We start from the raw sequence: 16534 nt of genomic DNA on the forward strand, positions 1-16534 counted from the left end.
AGAGAGACAGAAGCTTCCTTTCGCGACTACGAGAGAGAGAGAGAGAGAGAGAGAGAGAGAGAGTGAGAGAGAGAGAGAGAGAGAGAGCGTAACATTCCGCTGGAAAGCCACGAGACAATGTACTTTGCAATCCTCTATGATTAGATTACAGTTCAGAATCATAGACGCTATTTCTTTGCGCTTGATACTCTCGCTGGGCTTGCATGATTCACGACCTTCATGACCAGAACAGCCTCGGCAGCCTCACTAAAAACGCCGAGCGATCGTCCTTTCAGTCCGTTCCCGCCTCCGTCATGTGTAGCATACATACTGTGATTGCCCAAACGGCTTATAGTTCATAAATTCCAGGGAATCTGTCAATCTCCGCTCATGTTCATTACCCCTTTGGTCGGTCATTCTTCGTCGAAGAGGCCGCAGTTCGGGTGTAACGCGTACGTTAACCTCTGGTTCGCGCCGGAAGAACCAGCGCCAGCATCCTCGTTGTCGCCTTCAACAAGACCTTCTCCTCGAATCGCGATGATCACATTATCCTACAAAGCAGCATTAGTATCTGGAGTTGTATTTGGCCAAAGTCGTAGAAAGGGGATTAGAACAAAGTGGACCAACGTACCTTGACCATTTTCTTCAACACTTTCCGCGCCAACGCCCTCTCTCGCTCGACATCGTCTTCACTGCCCAACTGCTCTTCAATCTGCTCGAGGTACCACAGCAAAAGAGCATCTCGCTCGGGTCCCTCGCCGGTGCGGTCTTCTTCGTCACGTATGCGAGTGGCCAGCATCGTCTGGATGGAGTGGAACTTCTCGAATGTGATTTTGGTAGTTGGTCTTGGTGCTGGAGTGGCCGAGGCACGGGCGTCAGGGAGACTGGCTCCATCTTGCTCGTTGTCACCATCTCCATCTCCCATAGGTCTGTCAGCTTCCGGCCCGTCCTGTTGTTGGGCTTGGGCTTGGTTCTCGTCTTCGTCATCCTCGACGACCACGTCATCCTGTTCGACGCTGATGATCGACTGCTTCAGCAGATCGAAGGCCTCGTTGACCATGACCTCGGTGATTTCCTCGACGCAGTTTGCCTTGGCGATCGCTTCACTCAATCTGATCAGTGACTCGAGCTGCCGGACTGTAATGCGGTATGAATTCTTGCCCACTACACCGCCTGTGTCATTCGCCCTGAGCTCCTTATACCTATCGACCAGCAGTCTCTTTGCAGCCGTGGTGAACTTAGGTTTAAAGGTGCGCGCGAATCTGATGTACCGCTGTAGTTGCTCTGTGCTGAACTCGGGTTGCACGAAATCGTCTTTGAGCATGTGCAAGTTGACAATATGGTCTGCCAAATGGCGGTCCGTGGCTTCATTACACTCGTCCAGGATGATGAAGAAGAGGTCAAAGCGGGACATGATGGGCGCGGACATGTTGATGTTCGCTCGGAGAGTTGTCTTGCGGTTGTATCGGCCGCCAATGGGGTTTGCGGCTGCGAGGATGGATGTGCGTGCGTTCAGTGTGGCGTGGATGCCGGCTTTCGCGATCGAGATGGTTTGTTGTTCCATGGCTTCGTGGATGGCGACTTGGTCAGATATATCCATCTTGTCAAATTCATCGATGCAGCAGGTGCCGCTGTCGGAGAGCATGAGGGCGCCGGCTTCAATTGTATGTTCGCCAGTTTCTTCGTCTTTCACAACCGCAGCTGTGAGACCTGCTGCGCTGGATGCTTTGCCCGAGGTGTACACGGCTCGGGGAAGGAACGAGGCGATGTATTTCAAAAACTGAGATTTCGAGGTGGATGGGTCGCCAACTATGCAGATGTTGATGTCTCCTCTCAGAGCCATGCCCTCCGGAGTCATCTTCGAGACGCCGCCCAGGAGCTGGAGAAGGAGACCTTTCTTCACGATCTCATGGCCATAGACTGTAGGTGCGAGACTATTGACCAGCCGACTGTAGATTTTGTCAGAGTGAACCATGTTTCTCAATTCATCGATTTCAGCTTGTGTCAGGGTCTCGAGATATGCTTCTTGAGCCTTGATTCCGTCGTCATACTTCTCGAAAAGGTCTGTCTGTTGCAGCGAATTGAGGATGTTCATGGATTGACCGTTCAACTGACTCGCTGATTGACCCGGTGTGGTAGTGTCAGGGCAAGAGAAGCAGGCCAGGAATGCCATACGATATGTCAAATCCCGGACACCCAGGGCTTTCAACCCCGAGACTCCCGCGCCACCGGCGTCTGCTCCTCGGAAATTTCGATTATCTTTTGACGCCTCGGGTTTGACACCAGGGATGCCTAGCTGAGAAACATCCGGTACCACTATCATCGTGCCTGTGAAGATGCACTTCTCCCCCGGCTTCGTTCGCTCGACTTGTTCTCCTCGCAGAATGACATCCATCGTGCGCGGCATGCTTCCAGTCGGGATTTCGGAGCTGTTCTCTTGGATTCGACATTTCTGCCAGTCCACAAAAGTGCTGTTGCGGATATCCAACCGCCATGCCACCTTGTTACCGCAGGTGAGGTTAGGACACACTGTGGGCTCTGTGTATTTGAAAGTCTGTTCCACGTTGGGCACGGTGGTGTTGCATGCTTCGCAGATAAATGTTCCGAGAGCCAGCTCGGGACGAACTTCTGATGTCCGTGTGACTGTGCCTGAGATGGAGAGCAGTTTGCCGATTTGATCCGTCCGTAGTTGTCGCACTCGTGATACGAGCGGAAGATTGTAGAAGGCCAAGGTGAACAGTTTGTCCGTCTGTTGATTGAGGGTCTTTTCTCCCTGGCTGCTGCCCTCGCTGGTCGCATTCCCCGCCAATGAGGTACCCGCCTGAGATGCATTGCTCGTGATCTGGCGGTGGTCTCTGAAATATACAGGCTCGTATTTCGAGAGCAAATTGTGCAGACTTTGGACGAGAAATGGCAGGAACCGATAGTATTGGTTCGCGATCGCGTCGGCTAGGATGGGACCCTCCTTGTAGGATAGAAGGTGCCGAAAGTCGACGTAAAGAGTCGAGAGCTGGAATTCTCGCAGGCCATGGATCTGATTGATGTAGTATTTATCCGTTCTCAGCTCGCTGGAAGGAGGCGCTGCTGAAGACGATGGTTCTTCAATGTGCGATTCGAGGAAATCTTCAAACGCTTGTTGCACCTTCTCTCCTGCCTTGTCCGTAACTTGCGGGACATTGCGATCCAGAGGATTTCGACGTCTATTGCGCGCAGCGCCCACGACCTCATCGTCTGGGAAGACGTCGGCTTCTGAAGGGATGCCATTGCTCTCGGAAGGTAAAGGGCGCGCTCGGGAGGAGGAAGGGATGCCGTTTTGAGCCCGTCGTGGCGATGATGGTGTTGCGCCGAAGGCGTCTGAATTCAGGATTGAGTCTACCAGAGTCGCCATCTTGATGTTGGGAAATCTTGTCAATGTAAAGGTGTCTGCGGAATTGAGAAATTAAGATCCCCTTGAAAGCTGGAGGGGCTTAACGCGTCGAGCGCGTCCTAAGCGCGTCGCGCAACAGGGCCTCCGTGTACGGAGTACTCCGCCGAAATAAAGTGCCACTACGGAGGTGCACAGGCCCGACAGCTCAGAACAGCTTCAGCGCTCGCTCAGGTTTCTCTACGAGCGAGGCAAGAGGCACAATAACACAACGCTCTTGATCATGCAGGATTCCAAGAGGTCATTCCTCACGGACTCTGTTGCTGTTGTTTTTTTCTGACCAAGCAGCGAGGTGGATATTATTCACTGCATATCTCACTCTCAAGACATGTTGTACGCCTTCCAGCCGCATGTCTCTCCCTGGGTGTGTGTGTTTCGCGATGTTCACTCTGAACACGACCACCTACCTCTGACATGGACGTCTTCTGGGCCAGTGCGAAGACCAACAACAGGGTGCTGCCGTCATGTGAATGATCCTGAGTGCAGCGGCCACGAGCAAGTCCCAGAGTCGGCTTCCGGCACGTTGATATCAATGTTCCCGGGTTCCGAGGTACGTGCGAAGGGCCACCTAGGCCACAGAACCTTTTTCTGAAACCCACTACTCTGTAAGTACAAGTCGCGAGCACCTAGCCCGGTACTGTGTGGTTGGGCTGATCCGTCTTTTCATAATTGGGGCCGAGAAGCTGTCGAACCAGGTACCAAGAGATGATCAAATACCCACCTTGGAGCCGCCTTTCTGTTGGCGAATACGACGCTGATCGGTGCGTCAACGGCTCTCTTGAATGCTCAGCCTCACGGGTCCGGCATGCGGAACGTGATCGACATAACACTAGGTAACAGTCTGCTTCATTGCAGTCATGCATCTTTAGAGGCTTATAGGATGTGATCGAACCCTATGAACAGAGGCACACACCAGACCCGCTATAGTGTTCATATGCGCCTTCTGTCGACCGCATATAGTGCACAGAAATGGCTTTTCTCGATTCCCTGACCGGACGTTCGCTCTTTCGTCAACGCTCACCCTATGCAGGCATCATCCACTCTACGAGTACGAGGTACCACATGCTCTGCTCATGCTATCGCTTCTCTCCATGAAACGCCGAGCTCGAGGCCTGGTCGCCCTCATTTTACTCGTCGTGCTCGTTGGGACCACATTGCTGGGTGAGTGACAAGTCACCTCTGCATTTACCCACGCTCACTCCTGGGTCGGATCAGTGCTGGACACCTCAGGATGGCTCCACAGAGCCAGCGTTTCGTGGAATGGGCACCATCAAACCAAACCTGCCCGGCGACCACATAGTGATGCAGAGGGAGCACATCACGAAACAAAAGAGCAAAGGGACGGTCATGTGATGAGACACGAGAGGGCGCTTGCGGACGCAGATCCCGCTCTCCTCTGGCTAGTGCTTACCTACGACGAGACATCCTGGGGACTTGCGCCGGGGCTGATTTTGAAAAGACAACGATCCTTCGAGGACTTCCTGGAGCTGCTCGCGGCCGCGAACCTGGACTTACTAAACGTGTCGCTCGGGCTCATGACGAGCTCCGAGGCCGAATACCACCACTTTATACGAGCCACGGAGGACATCCCCGTCGCTCGACTCACCATCCTGATGCACCCAGGGTTCAACACCACCGCGGCCCTCGATCGAAAGCACCGGCATGACAGCGAGGCTCAGACCGCACGTCGCACCGAGCTGGCTCAGCTGAGAAACTATCTCATGCTGAGTACCCTTCGTGATGAGCGGCACGTGGTCTGGCTCGACGCCGACGTCTACCACTTGGACGAGGGCATCATTCAGCGGATGATTTCTCACTCCGAGTCTCGTGAAGACGCAGGCATCATCACGGCCCGGTGCGAGGCGCCATGGGGTCCCAACTACGACCTCAACGCCTGGGCGGGGCCTCACAAACATGCACACAGGGTGCCGGAACTGGTTAAGGACACCAGTGACGATGATCTCATCCCTCTAACCTCGGTAGGCGCGACGCTGCTGTACATCCGGGCATCGCTTGTCCGCCAGGGGGTCAATTTCCCACCGTACTACGTGATCAATACCAAATGGACCGAAACCGGCACTGACGGTATAGAATCCGAGGGCATGTGCTACCAGGCCAGGGGCTTGCAGGGTGGTGGATGCTTTGTTCTCGGAGGATCATGGCACACAAAGCACGGGGATTGAAAAAATGTTGGAACCCTGTGGTCGAGACATGTGTCCCCGACATTTTGACTTTCTTCGCTGTTGCGACGTTGATAAACTGCTGTACTGTACGACACCCTATATTCTGTACATGATTCATGATAATATGATTCTAGAGGTCGCTGAAACGATAACGCATGGGCAAATACACGATATTTCTGTCGTATCGCAACATCACAAAGGCGTAAAGGCGTAAAAACGTGGCACACACCGCTCGTACCATCTCGGCTTTGAGAAAAAGTACTCCTGCGCAGGAAGATGACCATGTCAAGCGCTCTCAGGTGCATTCACTGGTTATCCTGGTAATTCCATATGAGCAGTGCTTGTTCCCCTGATATTCTTGAGAGTGGGAGTTCTGTTCCTTTCGTCTCACCCCCAGCGGTCAGCATGTCAGCCAGCCTGCAGTACGCGGAATGATTTCCAAAGAAGATAACGAGAACTTTCTTGCGAAAAGCGATCATTGGAAGACCCTCGACGCCAGTGGCGGCAGTCGCAGGGACTGATTGTCGCTCACTAATCTGCTCAGGCAACTGAATTTCAGCGTTGTGACTCTTTCGGAGGACATGATCGTCAGAGTGAGAGGCTATGAAGAGGGAACAGTGGCTCTATATACAGGTAGGTCACGTGCCAGTCACGTAACACACTGAGGTGGCTGGAGCATGGCTTGCGTCCTATTTCAACAATAATGCATTCGGAGGGCTCTAGGGACAAACCTAACTATTGACTATATAGTTAGGTACAGAGACCTCCGTAACCAATATGGTATCTTACGAAAAGGGGTTACACTCCATAACACCCCTTGGCGCTGTCAGGCTAGCCTCGGGTAACCTTCCCAGTCACAGCCGTATCATGGCAATTTCCGTCCTGATCGCAGCGTCGACCACCAAAAGTGTCACGTGATAATACTAGTCCTGATTGGGACTGGTGGCACTTGCCTCTCCTCGAGCCCTTATGACTCTCTCTTTGCCCTTCCTTCTCTTTAGTTCTCTAGACATGTACACGATAATGAAGGCATTGAAGCCCCTCCAAGCTGGCATTGCGACGCTTGCTCTCCCGGTTCACTGCTGACATTACAAACACGATGAATAACCCAGACCACGACCTGCTCATTATCAAAACCATACTCCGGACCTATCGACCTAGGTACCTCTACAAACACGGCAACTGGGACATGAGAAGGTAAAGGACCGACCTGTCGGCTGCCTCTATCCAACATTCCCTCTGTCGATCAGAATCTCAACCACACATACTGGTGCGGCTTCATGTGAATGCCTGCCTCCCTCAAATTAATCACGTACCCACTGACCAGATCCATCGCCTCAATCGGCATGCTCAAAAACCTGTCGCGTCCAATCCATTGGCTCTCGTCGGAGAAATTGCACAAGCAGAGCACGCTGGAAGTCAGCCCAGGCCTCTGGTAGCCTAAGATGGTGGGATTGCCGGTATAGAAGCCGACCGCCCTCCCACCGCTCAGTTCCTCCGTCGCCTTGCGCAGTCGGATCAGATGTTTGATGCCTGCGTAGATCTTCCCGGGGATGGTGGAGGGGTCGTTTCGCTCGGCGTACCGGGTTTCTGGGTAGAACGGACGGTGGACCCAGCGGGAGTCGTCCATTTTCGCCGGGTCGTTGAGGTAGCTGTAGTCATTGAGTTGGCCAACCTCGTCGCCTAGGTAGATCAGCGGGATGCCGCCCGTGGACATGGCGATCGAGTATGCCATGAGGATCCGCTCGATTGCGTGGTCCTGCATCGACTCCAGCCCCGCCAAGGATGCCGTCGTCCCCGATATCCTGCAGTCGCCTGTTCGCGCGTTATCTTGGAAGGGCACGCCGCGGGCAAAACTGCCCGGGTGGCGGTTGACGAAGAAGGCGTTCAGGAATTTGCGGTGGTTCGTGCCTTCTTTCCCGAGTTCCCTGGCGTCTTCGTCGGAGAATGTCCAGCCGATGTCGTCGTGGGAGCGGACGTAGTTGACCCACGCACAGCCGCGGGCGATGTTATGCCTTCGCTCTATTGCTTGGGAGAGCATGGAGACGTCCCTCGTTGCCAGCGCTTCCCATGTCAAGGCCATCTGAAGGGGGTTGTAGGAGAGTTGGCATTCGTATTTGTCAATATACTGCACGACAAAGTCGGGGTGGACGATTGCTTCGGACTTGAAAAGCACCGACGGCGCGGCGATGCGACAAAGCGCGTTGAAGGCTCGCAGCAGCTTGTGGACTTCCGGCAGGTTTTCGCAGTCGGTGTTCATCTGTTTCCACATGAAGGCCACAGCATCCATGCGGAAGAAGTCGACTCCAAGATTGGCCAAATAGAGCATCTCGGCCGCCATCGCTCGGAATACCGCCGGGTTTGAATAGTTCAGATCCCACTGGAAGTGATAGAAGGTGGACCATACCCACCGTCCGTCTGGTAGTTGGATGAAGGATCCAGGATGATCGTCCGGAAAGATCTCGCGCGTCGAGCGCTCAAACGCTGATGGAACGGTGCGGTTGGGGAAAATCCAGTACATGGCAGAATGCTCAGGCTCGCCCTCGGCGGCTTTCTGTGCCCACCGGTGCTCATTCGAGGTATGGTTGAACACCAAATCCAGCACCAGGCTGATTCCGGCTTCCCTCAACGCGGTGGCCAAGTCTCGGAGCTCGTCGATGGTGCCAAGTTCAGGCTGGACATCTCGATAACTTGACACGGCGTATCCACCATCGTTGAGAGGCTGAGGAGCCAGGAAGAGAGGCATTAAATGCAGATAAGTCAACCCAAGCTCCTTGAAATACGGTATCCTCGCCTTGATCCCGGCCAGATTGCCTGCGTACCGATCGACGTAACAGACACCACCCAACATCTGGTTCGAGAGATACCATTCAGGATCCCGTTCGCGCTGCTTGTCAGTCTTCCGCAGTTCTGGCGATCTCATCTGCCAGCTCTTCCCGCACATTGTGATCAGGTCCACGAGTTGATCAAGGCAGTCGTGCCGATAGCCATAGAGTTCGGCGAAAATACCAAAGATGGTGATAAAGTTCATATCCAGCCTCGCAATGAAGTCCTCGTCCTGAAGCACAGAGAGACCATCTTCCGTCTCACGCAGTTCCTGTAGGATATATGCTTTGGCGGCTCGCGCTTGCTGCTCGACGGAGAGACTGTTCACCATGGCCGGCCTCGGACTTGAATGGCGTAGGGAATACCGGTTTCGTAAATCAACAAAGATCCCGCAAACCGTTGGTTTTGTGGCGTCCGGAGATAGAGAACAAGATCGTTTAATCGCAAGTGACTTTCAACTCTCCGGGGTATTCGTACAAACTTGGCAACGATAACAGCTCACCTGGTCCGTCACGATATTTCAAGGGCACTGCGAGAGATCGAGCAGCTCTTATCCCCCCGTAAGTGAGCACGCATTGACGCGGCTCTTCTCTCGGCCAAATTTGTCTTACCAGAAGCGCCGAGCGGGAGAGCGAATCCATTGGGTCCCATGCGGTAACAGGGTCGAGTCCTGGATCCGAGAACATGCGAAGCCGGGCGAGCAGAGGCCCTGGGAATGCATGAGCTCCAGGTGTGCTTCATACCGTGTGCCACTGAAGGAGGAGGCCAAGGATACAAGAATGAAGTGACAGGCACCTTTGGAGAACTTCGTCGCGAAAAGCCCGGTGGCGAATCTTGGGTGGTGAGATTCGCAGCCTTACTCAGGACAGACGCGATATTCGCACGCTACTCTCCACGGCCACAGACGGTGGATGGTGTGAACACTCCGGATGCAAGTAGGGCAATGTGGCGTCAGTCAAGGTTGAAATCTATTATGCTTCCTGGAGAGCGATCGGGGCTCTTGTTTACACGAATGTAGAATGTATCTCGTCCCCAAACCACACCACCTCATCTCGCTAATGAACAACGCCCATCATGACCAACGGGCAAAAGAAAACGCTTCCATTTCAACGCACAGGTCCTGCAATCAAAACATCCCGAATTTGTACAATACCCTTCAGCCGAAGCCGAGAATCCCTCAAAAAGCAGAAACAGCGACAGCGATCGCCTGGCTTTCGCTGTGGCTGATGCTGACATTCACCGTCTTGACGCCAGCTTGCTTGGCAGCCTCGAGAGCAGCTCCGTGGAGCTCAACTTTTGGTGCACCGTTCTCGTCGGCGAGGATCTCAATGTCGTGCAAAGGAGCACCTGCGCCCTTGCCGCAAACTCCCAGCGACTTGAACACCGCTTCCTTCGCGCTCCACCGTCCGGCATATGATGCTTGAGGAGAGGCGGCCTTGTTGCAGTAGGCCTGCTCCTGTTCGGTAAAGTTTCTGTGGACGAACGTCTCGTTCTCAATGTTGATAGCACGAATGTCCTCAACGTCCACGCCGACCTTGGAGCCCTCGGCAGCGCTGGCCTTTGTCAGAGATTCCAGCATCGCCTTCGTTTCCGATGCGTTGTGGCTCAATGGCTTAGTGGGAGACACAGGAGTGTACACAAGCTCGCCAGATTTCTTGTCGGCGGAGACACGCTGGTCGGGGTTCAGGAAGACCTTCTGCATGATCTCATCTGGATATGGCGCCTTGGTCTTGGCGACAAAGATGGTGTTGTTGATCATGCCGTTGTGGAAGAAGCGGTACGCCTTCTTCTGTCTAGCTTCGACCTTCATCTTGTAGCGCTGGAACTCGGCCTCGTCCAATGCAGCATACAGATACCTAGGGTGGATGCCGATAGCTTGAGCACCTTTCTGACCGAAACCAAAAGACGTGACTGAAAACGCCTTGATGCCATCGGTCTGGAGTGAGCGGCTCGGATAGACGATGTAGTCGAACTTCTCCATCACCTGATCGACGTTGTCCGCGTTGCGGTTGCCTGGTACCAGACCGCTGTTGAGGACTTGCAGGCAACCGTTGAACATCCAAGCACCTGCGGCACCCTTGGGATGGCCGGTCAGATACTTCTGGAAGATACCGAGGAGAGCATTGCCCTTCTTGCGGCCGAGGTGAGCCATCTGCTTGCAGATGACCTCGGACTCGTTCTTGTCGTTGGCAACCGTGGACGTACCATGGAAGGATGCGACATCCAGGTCATCGATGGTGAGACCCCAGGTGGCCAGCGCACCACGGAGAGGAGCAATGGAGGAATCTTGCTTCCAGAAGTTGTTGCCCAGGCTGAACTGCGCCTCCTTCTCCTGCCTGATAGCCTCCTTTTCAATGTGAGCTGCACGCTCCTCCATATACTCGGTCTCGTTGAAGCCAAAGCCGGCTTGTGCCTTCATCGCCGCGACTTCTTCATGGAGGTACAAAAGCTCTGATTCTTGCCAATTCTTGATGGCACGTCGTCGAAGATCGAGCTGTCTCCTGCGGTAATTGATGTCGAGCAGAGGCGACGGGAATCTGCCGGGGTTCTCACGAGCCGTGGTCAACACGCCTTGACCAGGAGCTGGCACAGATCGCCCAATCTTGTCGGTGGCGGTTGAGACAAGGCCAAGGATGCCGTAGATGGGGGTACCCATATCCAACGCAAGACGAGCCGTCATGATAATTTGCATACCACATCCTTGGGACTCCATGAACCCATTTCGGGTCGTGGTAGTAGGGCGGGACATTTCTCTTGGTGTGCGGCCATGGGCAAATTCGTCTTCGGCGTTGCTCGTGGCCTTCATGTTGGCGAATTCGTAAGAGCCTTCTTCTTGGAAGTCGTCAAAACCGCCGACGAAGCAGACCCGAGCCTTGCCTTCGATGATAGTCTCGTAGCCAATGTCGATGGACTCGACAGCCGTCGCGCAAGCACCGACTGGGGTCTTGATCGGGCCAGTGGATGACAAGAGCAACATGTTCACCCAAGCAGCCATGGTGTTGATGAAAGACTCCTGAAGAATGTCCTTCTGCACAGGCTTGTCCATGAATCTGTCCTTGTACATGCCGCGAAGCGCGGTAGTACCACCAATACCAGAACCCACGCAGTTGCCCACCTCTGACAGGTGGACATACTTGTAGAATTCGTACGGGTCGGTAACACCAGCAGAGAGGAGTGCTTCCGCAGTACAGACGAGGACGAACAAAGTAACCTGGTCGACTTGGGAGATGATGTCGTCCGGAATACCATATGTCTTCGCGTTCCAGCCGGTCGGGATCTGGCCAGCGACCAGGCGATCAAATCTGAGCGCTTTCGGAATGAGGAGAGTCGCGCCCTTCTTCAGGCGAACGCTGTACTCTCCAGATTCAAGCTCGAAGACCTCGGCCTTATCGCCGTGCTGTCGCTTGAATTCTTCAGCTGTCTCCTTGGAGGCCTCAAACTGGTCAAGATCTTCCTCAATTTGAATCTCCTGGAGCAGCTGTTTCTTGTTGGGGTCGTAGCCATTGAACAGCTCAGGCTCAATAAGACGGATACCAGAGTGCTCGAGGATCTGCTTCTCGTACTTGGCTTTGACATCTTTGTCGTCGACAGGCTCACCAGTCTTGGCATCAACCCAGCCAGAGTAGGATTTGCCCTTCAGAGGGCCGTTGTGGTTCTTGATGAGCCCTGTCATCCAGGCCATCTCCACGCAGCCTTCCAAGGAAAACTCGCCATAGGCTTCCATTTCCCAACGGGTACGAGAGTTACCCCATGGGCCGATCTCGGAGAAACCGGTGACAACCACAACCTTGTCAAGGTCAACCATGCCCTTGAGCTTGGCATTGTGTGGCTCAATTTCCTTTTTCCAATCGGGTAGTTCGGGAAAGTCGAATTTGAGGTTTGCTCTGGGCTCGATGGTGACCTTCTTGTATAGAGCCTCGCTATCTTCGCCGTTGACGATCTTGTTCTCAAGAGCGGTCTCTCTGGTGACGGCCTGTCGAATGGCGCTGCTCTCCATGATCTCAGCTCGAAGCTTGGTCATGAGATTCTTGAGGTCGGGGAGGAACTGGAGGCCACCGTTCAGGTCGGCAAAGACAGGCTCTTCCTGGCAGAGATCAACAATGGCAGGAGACATCAGACCAAGCAAGTTGAAGGCCATCTCTTGCTGCGAGAAGGTCCGAACACCATATTTCTCAACGCCGTCCGCAACGATGTTGTTGCCGCTCATTAACCCAGTGCCACGAGTCCAGCCAATGACAGCACCGCAGATAGTGAGGTAGTCGCCCCAGCTCTCAGAAGACCAACGGTTGAACAAGGTCTCCAGAGCAAGTTTGGACTCGGAGTAGAGACCATCGTTACCGAAGGTCCCGTGGTTGGGCGAAAGTGGGAGCATGACCTGAGCAGGTCGAGTGTTGAACCCACTCTCGAATTTCTTGGACTTTACGCAGCCGAGCAGCCGGATGAGGTTGGTCAACATGATGCGGTGAGCCAGCTCGGACTTGGAGTCGATGCTGTCGATTTCGCGGCCGTTCTCGGGAATGGCAGCGAATGGAATAATAAAATCGAGATCCCAACCCAGCCCCTTCTTGTTGTCATAGATGTAGTCGACGAGAGCTTCCACATCCTGCTTGCTGCCTTGATTGAATGGCACCACGACAAGCTGAGACCCACGGCCACCGAATCGAGCGTACATGGATTGGTAGTATTCAGTGACTTCGCGAGAGTAGCGGCTGGTAGTGACAACAACCTTGGCACCACCGCTGATCAGGCCTTGCAAGACCTCGGCACCGATAGACCCAGCACCAGCACCGGTCATCAATGCCATCTTGCCTTGGAAGCTGAGACCGGATTTTGCAGCATTCTCGAGCCCTTCGAGGTAGACTCCGGTCAACTTCTTGCTGTAATCCCAGCCGTGTTCCTCCTTCTTCTTGAGATGGAGGAATGGGATCGTCTCAGTTTTACCCTGCTTGATAGTTCCGTTCATGGTGGCTCGTGTCAACCCATTGCGGCCAGGTTTCTTGACATCTCCATTTTCCTGAGGCATGATCTGGGCCTCGTTCATTGCTAGAGCACGAACAACATCTTTGTACAGGCTGTTGAATTGTAGCTGGGACGCCTTGGAGAGTTTATGCTGCTTTCGGATCAACTTGTACACGTTGCGAAGGTCGTTTTGGACCTTGGTGCGGTTGCTGTACTCCGAAATCTTGCCGCCCTCAGCCATCTCACGTACGTAGTGTTCGAGCTTGCGGGCACTCTGGCGAGGAACCTCTTTGTAATCGAGATTCCCTCGTGCATCAATGGTTGTTTGGGGACCAGTAGGGATCATAACATCTTTGTAGACTGGTGCTTCGTTCAGTACATCCTTACAGTTCTCGATCAGCTGCTCGCCGAGCTCCTTAGCCAGCTTGTAGGTCTCGCCTCGCTCGGTCGGGCAATTGTCGATGTGATACTGCATGTACTCAATGAGGGTCGGGTTTGATCTGTTCATGATGCGGATACACTGGCTGACGATTTCTCGGTCGACGGCCTGGAGACGGCCAAAGATGATGTCGTAGTACATGCTGAGAGCGTCCTGTCGAGCCCAGTTCCAGGAGGAGTCGTACACACGCGCTTTCAAGGGGCTGAAAGATGGCTCAATACCCTGGGCGTAGAATTCACCATGTTCGGTATTCCACAGGTCCAGCTGTGCTTGAAGGGCTTTATTGGCGTCCTGAGAGCCGACAAAGGCTTTGTCACCTGCTCGCAGATCCATCTTCAGATATCGAGCGAGCAACTCGAGCTGCTGCTTGAACAGCGCCCGCTGATCCTTGGTGAGAGCATCAATGGCGGCAGGATCCATCATCATGCCACCGCCGCCTCCACCAGCAGCGGCGCCACCAGCTGAGGCCGAAGAAAGGCTAATTCCTGCAGCAGTAGCATATTTCTGAGCAACGTCACCCAGATAGGTTTTGGCGTCGTTTTCTGAACCCAACCGGGACGCGGGCTCCATGGTAAGGGCAAGCAAAAGAACACCATCCTGTCTGCCAGGTCCGAGACCGAAGCTGGTCTCGAGGTGCTTTCTGACGGCTGTGATGTTGAAGCCACCGGGCATTTTCGAAGCCACCATGCGAGCGATCAAAGATTGTGACTGTTTGCCCAATTGGCCGTTGAAGGTAGACTGCATAGCAGCTCCCAACTCGTCCAGAGGTGTATCTTCCGGCTTTTCAGGTGTGGATCCAAATTCTTTACCAAGATCTCCCAGGATTTCGTTTTGCAGTGTCGACTTTCCACCAACCAAGTCTTTGATAGCCTTGCTGAGGGGAATGTCGGCGAGAGGTTTCTTCAGCTTCTGAGCAACCAGAGCTCGCAGAATGTCCACAGCTGCAACTGGAGCATCGGCAACCGCAGCTGCGGGGCCAGCGCTGGCCGCTGGAGGAGGCGGCGCTGCTTCTGTGGCCGCTGCGGCGGGAGCGGCGGCGGGAGCAGGTGTTGGGTCAGAAGCTGAAGCCGCTGCAGGGGCTGCTTCTTCTTCCACAGGGTCAACATCGTAGTATATCTCTTTCAGATCCTTGTTGTAGGCCAGAACCTGGCGTGACATTGATGTGGCCGCATCGTAGGTTTCGTATTTGGAGGCCAGTGTCCTTTTGGCCATGCCGCCGAGAGTATCCGCCGGGCCGATCTCGACAATCCGCTCGGTTCTGTTCTTCTCGAGGACGACATCCTGGGTCTCGATCCACCTCACGGGCGACGCAAACTGATATGCCAGTAGCTCGACAAGGAGCGTGTGGGCGAGCTCTTGCTCGACTTCGGGACGCATTGTGACGGGATGCGGAAGGGGAGAGGGCAGTGAAGGTTGGGATCGAAAGGTTCAACCTTTTTGCCCGTTGCTGGATGAAATGAATCAGAGCAGGGGCAATTGGTATGTGGTGAGCACAGGTAGGCGAGGGAAAGAACTGTGCTATGTTGTATAGAGTGGTTGGTAGGTCGAAGGGAAAGGACGCGGGAGAGAAAGCGATAAAGCGTAATTCAAACTTCCAACCTTCAATGATCAGGGCAAAAAGTAAACGGCGACAATATGGGCAAAGGCTCGGACGAGAGGGTTGGATCTGCACCAAGCCGGAACTGGACAAGCGGCGAGAACCGTGTGATGGCCACAGTTCGAATCGGTTTGGTTGGGATAGCTCCAAACGATCGGCTTGCGGGCAAAAAAGATGATGAAAAAATGACGGCCCTGTTACCAGGCCATCGACGAGCACACCCTTAACTCTGTTGGCTGTTGGCCCAATGCAGGAATCAGCCTGGTCAGCTCGAACTGGGTTGGTTGGGAGACGGCTCCACCGCACTGTGGGTATCCCGATAGCCCAGCCGCGCCGCGACCTCCCCCACGATTTAACAAAATTTCGAGCTGGCGGCAGCGGGAGGCAAAGCTGCAGCTCGCAGCCGGCCAAAAACGTTGGAGATGCGCTTGAAGCACCTCCAGGGGCGAACACGGTGTCCTTCACTTTTGTAATGTATCGGTACGAATGTGTTACGAAGAATGCGAACCATCACCCTCCATTCGGCCGTTGAGTGCTGCCTGCTCAACAGACTGCTCTGGCGTCGGAGAGCTCCTGATTACTATCACGTCGGCCGCGGCTAAAGGCCAAGCTGTCTTTCGTCAGAGGGTTGAGGGAGGAACGATGACGCCCGCCGCGCTACGTCCCTGCAGTAGATGGTGCCCACCAGAAACTAGCCGGCCACCCGGGGATTTCCATTGGCTGAGATGTGGTTGGGCGCCATGAGGCTTGCTTCGCTCGAAGGGGTCGCTTTGGGGTGTTGATGTTCCGGGCGGCGAAGCGGGAAAAACTTTCTGGGTGCTCTCAACAACGCTCCAGCTTCGGTCATATTCGCATCGGCATCCAACAGACAAGATTCGATAGTTGCATCAGACAGCCTTCCGTTGCTCCAGTGCCATCGCCTAGCCTCGCCTCATTAACTACGGCGTTATTCTACCATCTCTCGTGCATTCACCCCATTTCAATCCAGTTTCTACCGTCAGTGCAAGAGCTCTCCTCTCCTTCACTTCTAGCACTGCTCCGTTTCAAGTGGCATTAGCTTGCTCACTTCAGCACCACCATAGCGATATCTCCAACCAACAAGCACATTCTCCTCGACGACAGCAACC

The 16534-nt window shown here is 54.2% G+C and overlaps 4 protein-coding genes across 4 annotated transcripts; 1 reads left to right on the forward strand and 3 right to left on the reverse strand.

The window, feature by feature from the left end:
* Positions 1 to 392: 392 nt before the first annotated feature.
* On the reverse strand, positions 393 to 3367 carry G647_05146 (uncharacterized protein; the record flags this gene model as incomplete). The annotated part of the gene is made up of 2 exons (XM_008729478.1): positions 393 to 530; positions 611 to 3367. 2 exons carry the CDS (start codon positions 3365 to 3367, stop codon positions 393 to 395), a joined length of 2895 nt encoding a protein of 964 aa, XP_008727700.1.
* Positions 3368 to 4755: 1388 nt separating this feature from the next.
* On the forward strand, positions 4756 to 5586 carry G647_05147 (uncharacterized protein; the record flags this gene model as incomplete). The annotated part of the gene is made up of 1 exon (XM_008729479.1): positions 4756 to 5586. One exon carries the CDS (start codon positions 4756 to 4758, stop codon positions 5584 to 5586), a length of 831 nt encoding a protein of 276 aa, XP_008727701.1.
* Positions 5587 to 6832: 1246 nt separating this feature from the next.
* G647_05148 (uncharacterized protein) lies at positions 6833 to 8743 on the reverse strand (the record flags this gene model as incomplete). The annotated part of the gene is made up of 1 exon (XM_008729480.1): positions 6833 to 8743. The coding sequence occupies one exon, from the start codon at positions 8741 to 8743 to the stop codon at positions 6833 to 6835; it is 1911 nt and encodes a 636-aa protein (XP_008727702.1).
* Positions 8744 to 9589: 846 nt separating this feature from the next.
* On the reverse strand, positions 9590 to 15187 carry G647_05149 (fatty acid synthase subunit alpha; the record flags this gene model as incomplete). Its single annotated transcript, XM_008729481.1, has 1 exon — positions 9590 to 15187. The coding sequence occupies one exon, from the start codon at positions 15185 to 15187 to the stop codon at positions 9590 to 9592; it is 5598 nt and encodes a 1865-aa protein (XP_008727703.1).
* Between the last annotated feature and the right edge of the window lie 1347 nt (positions 15188 to 16534).

Source organism: Cladophialophora carrionii (genome assembly GCF_000365165.1).
Source record: "Cladophialophora carrionii CBS 160.54 unplaced genomic scaffold supercont1.4, whole genome shotgun sequence".
NCBI lineage: Eukaryota > Fungi > Ascomycota > Eurotiomycetes > Chaetothyriales > Herpotrichiellaceae > Cladophialophora > Cladophialophora carrionii.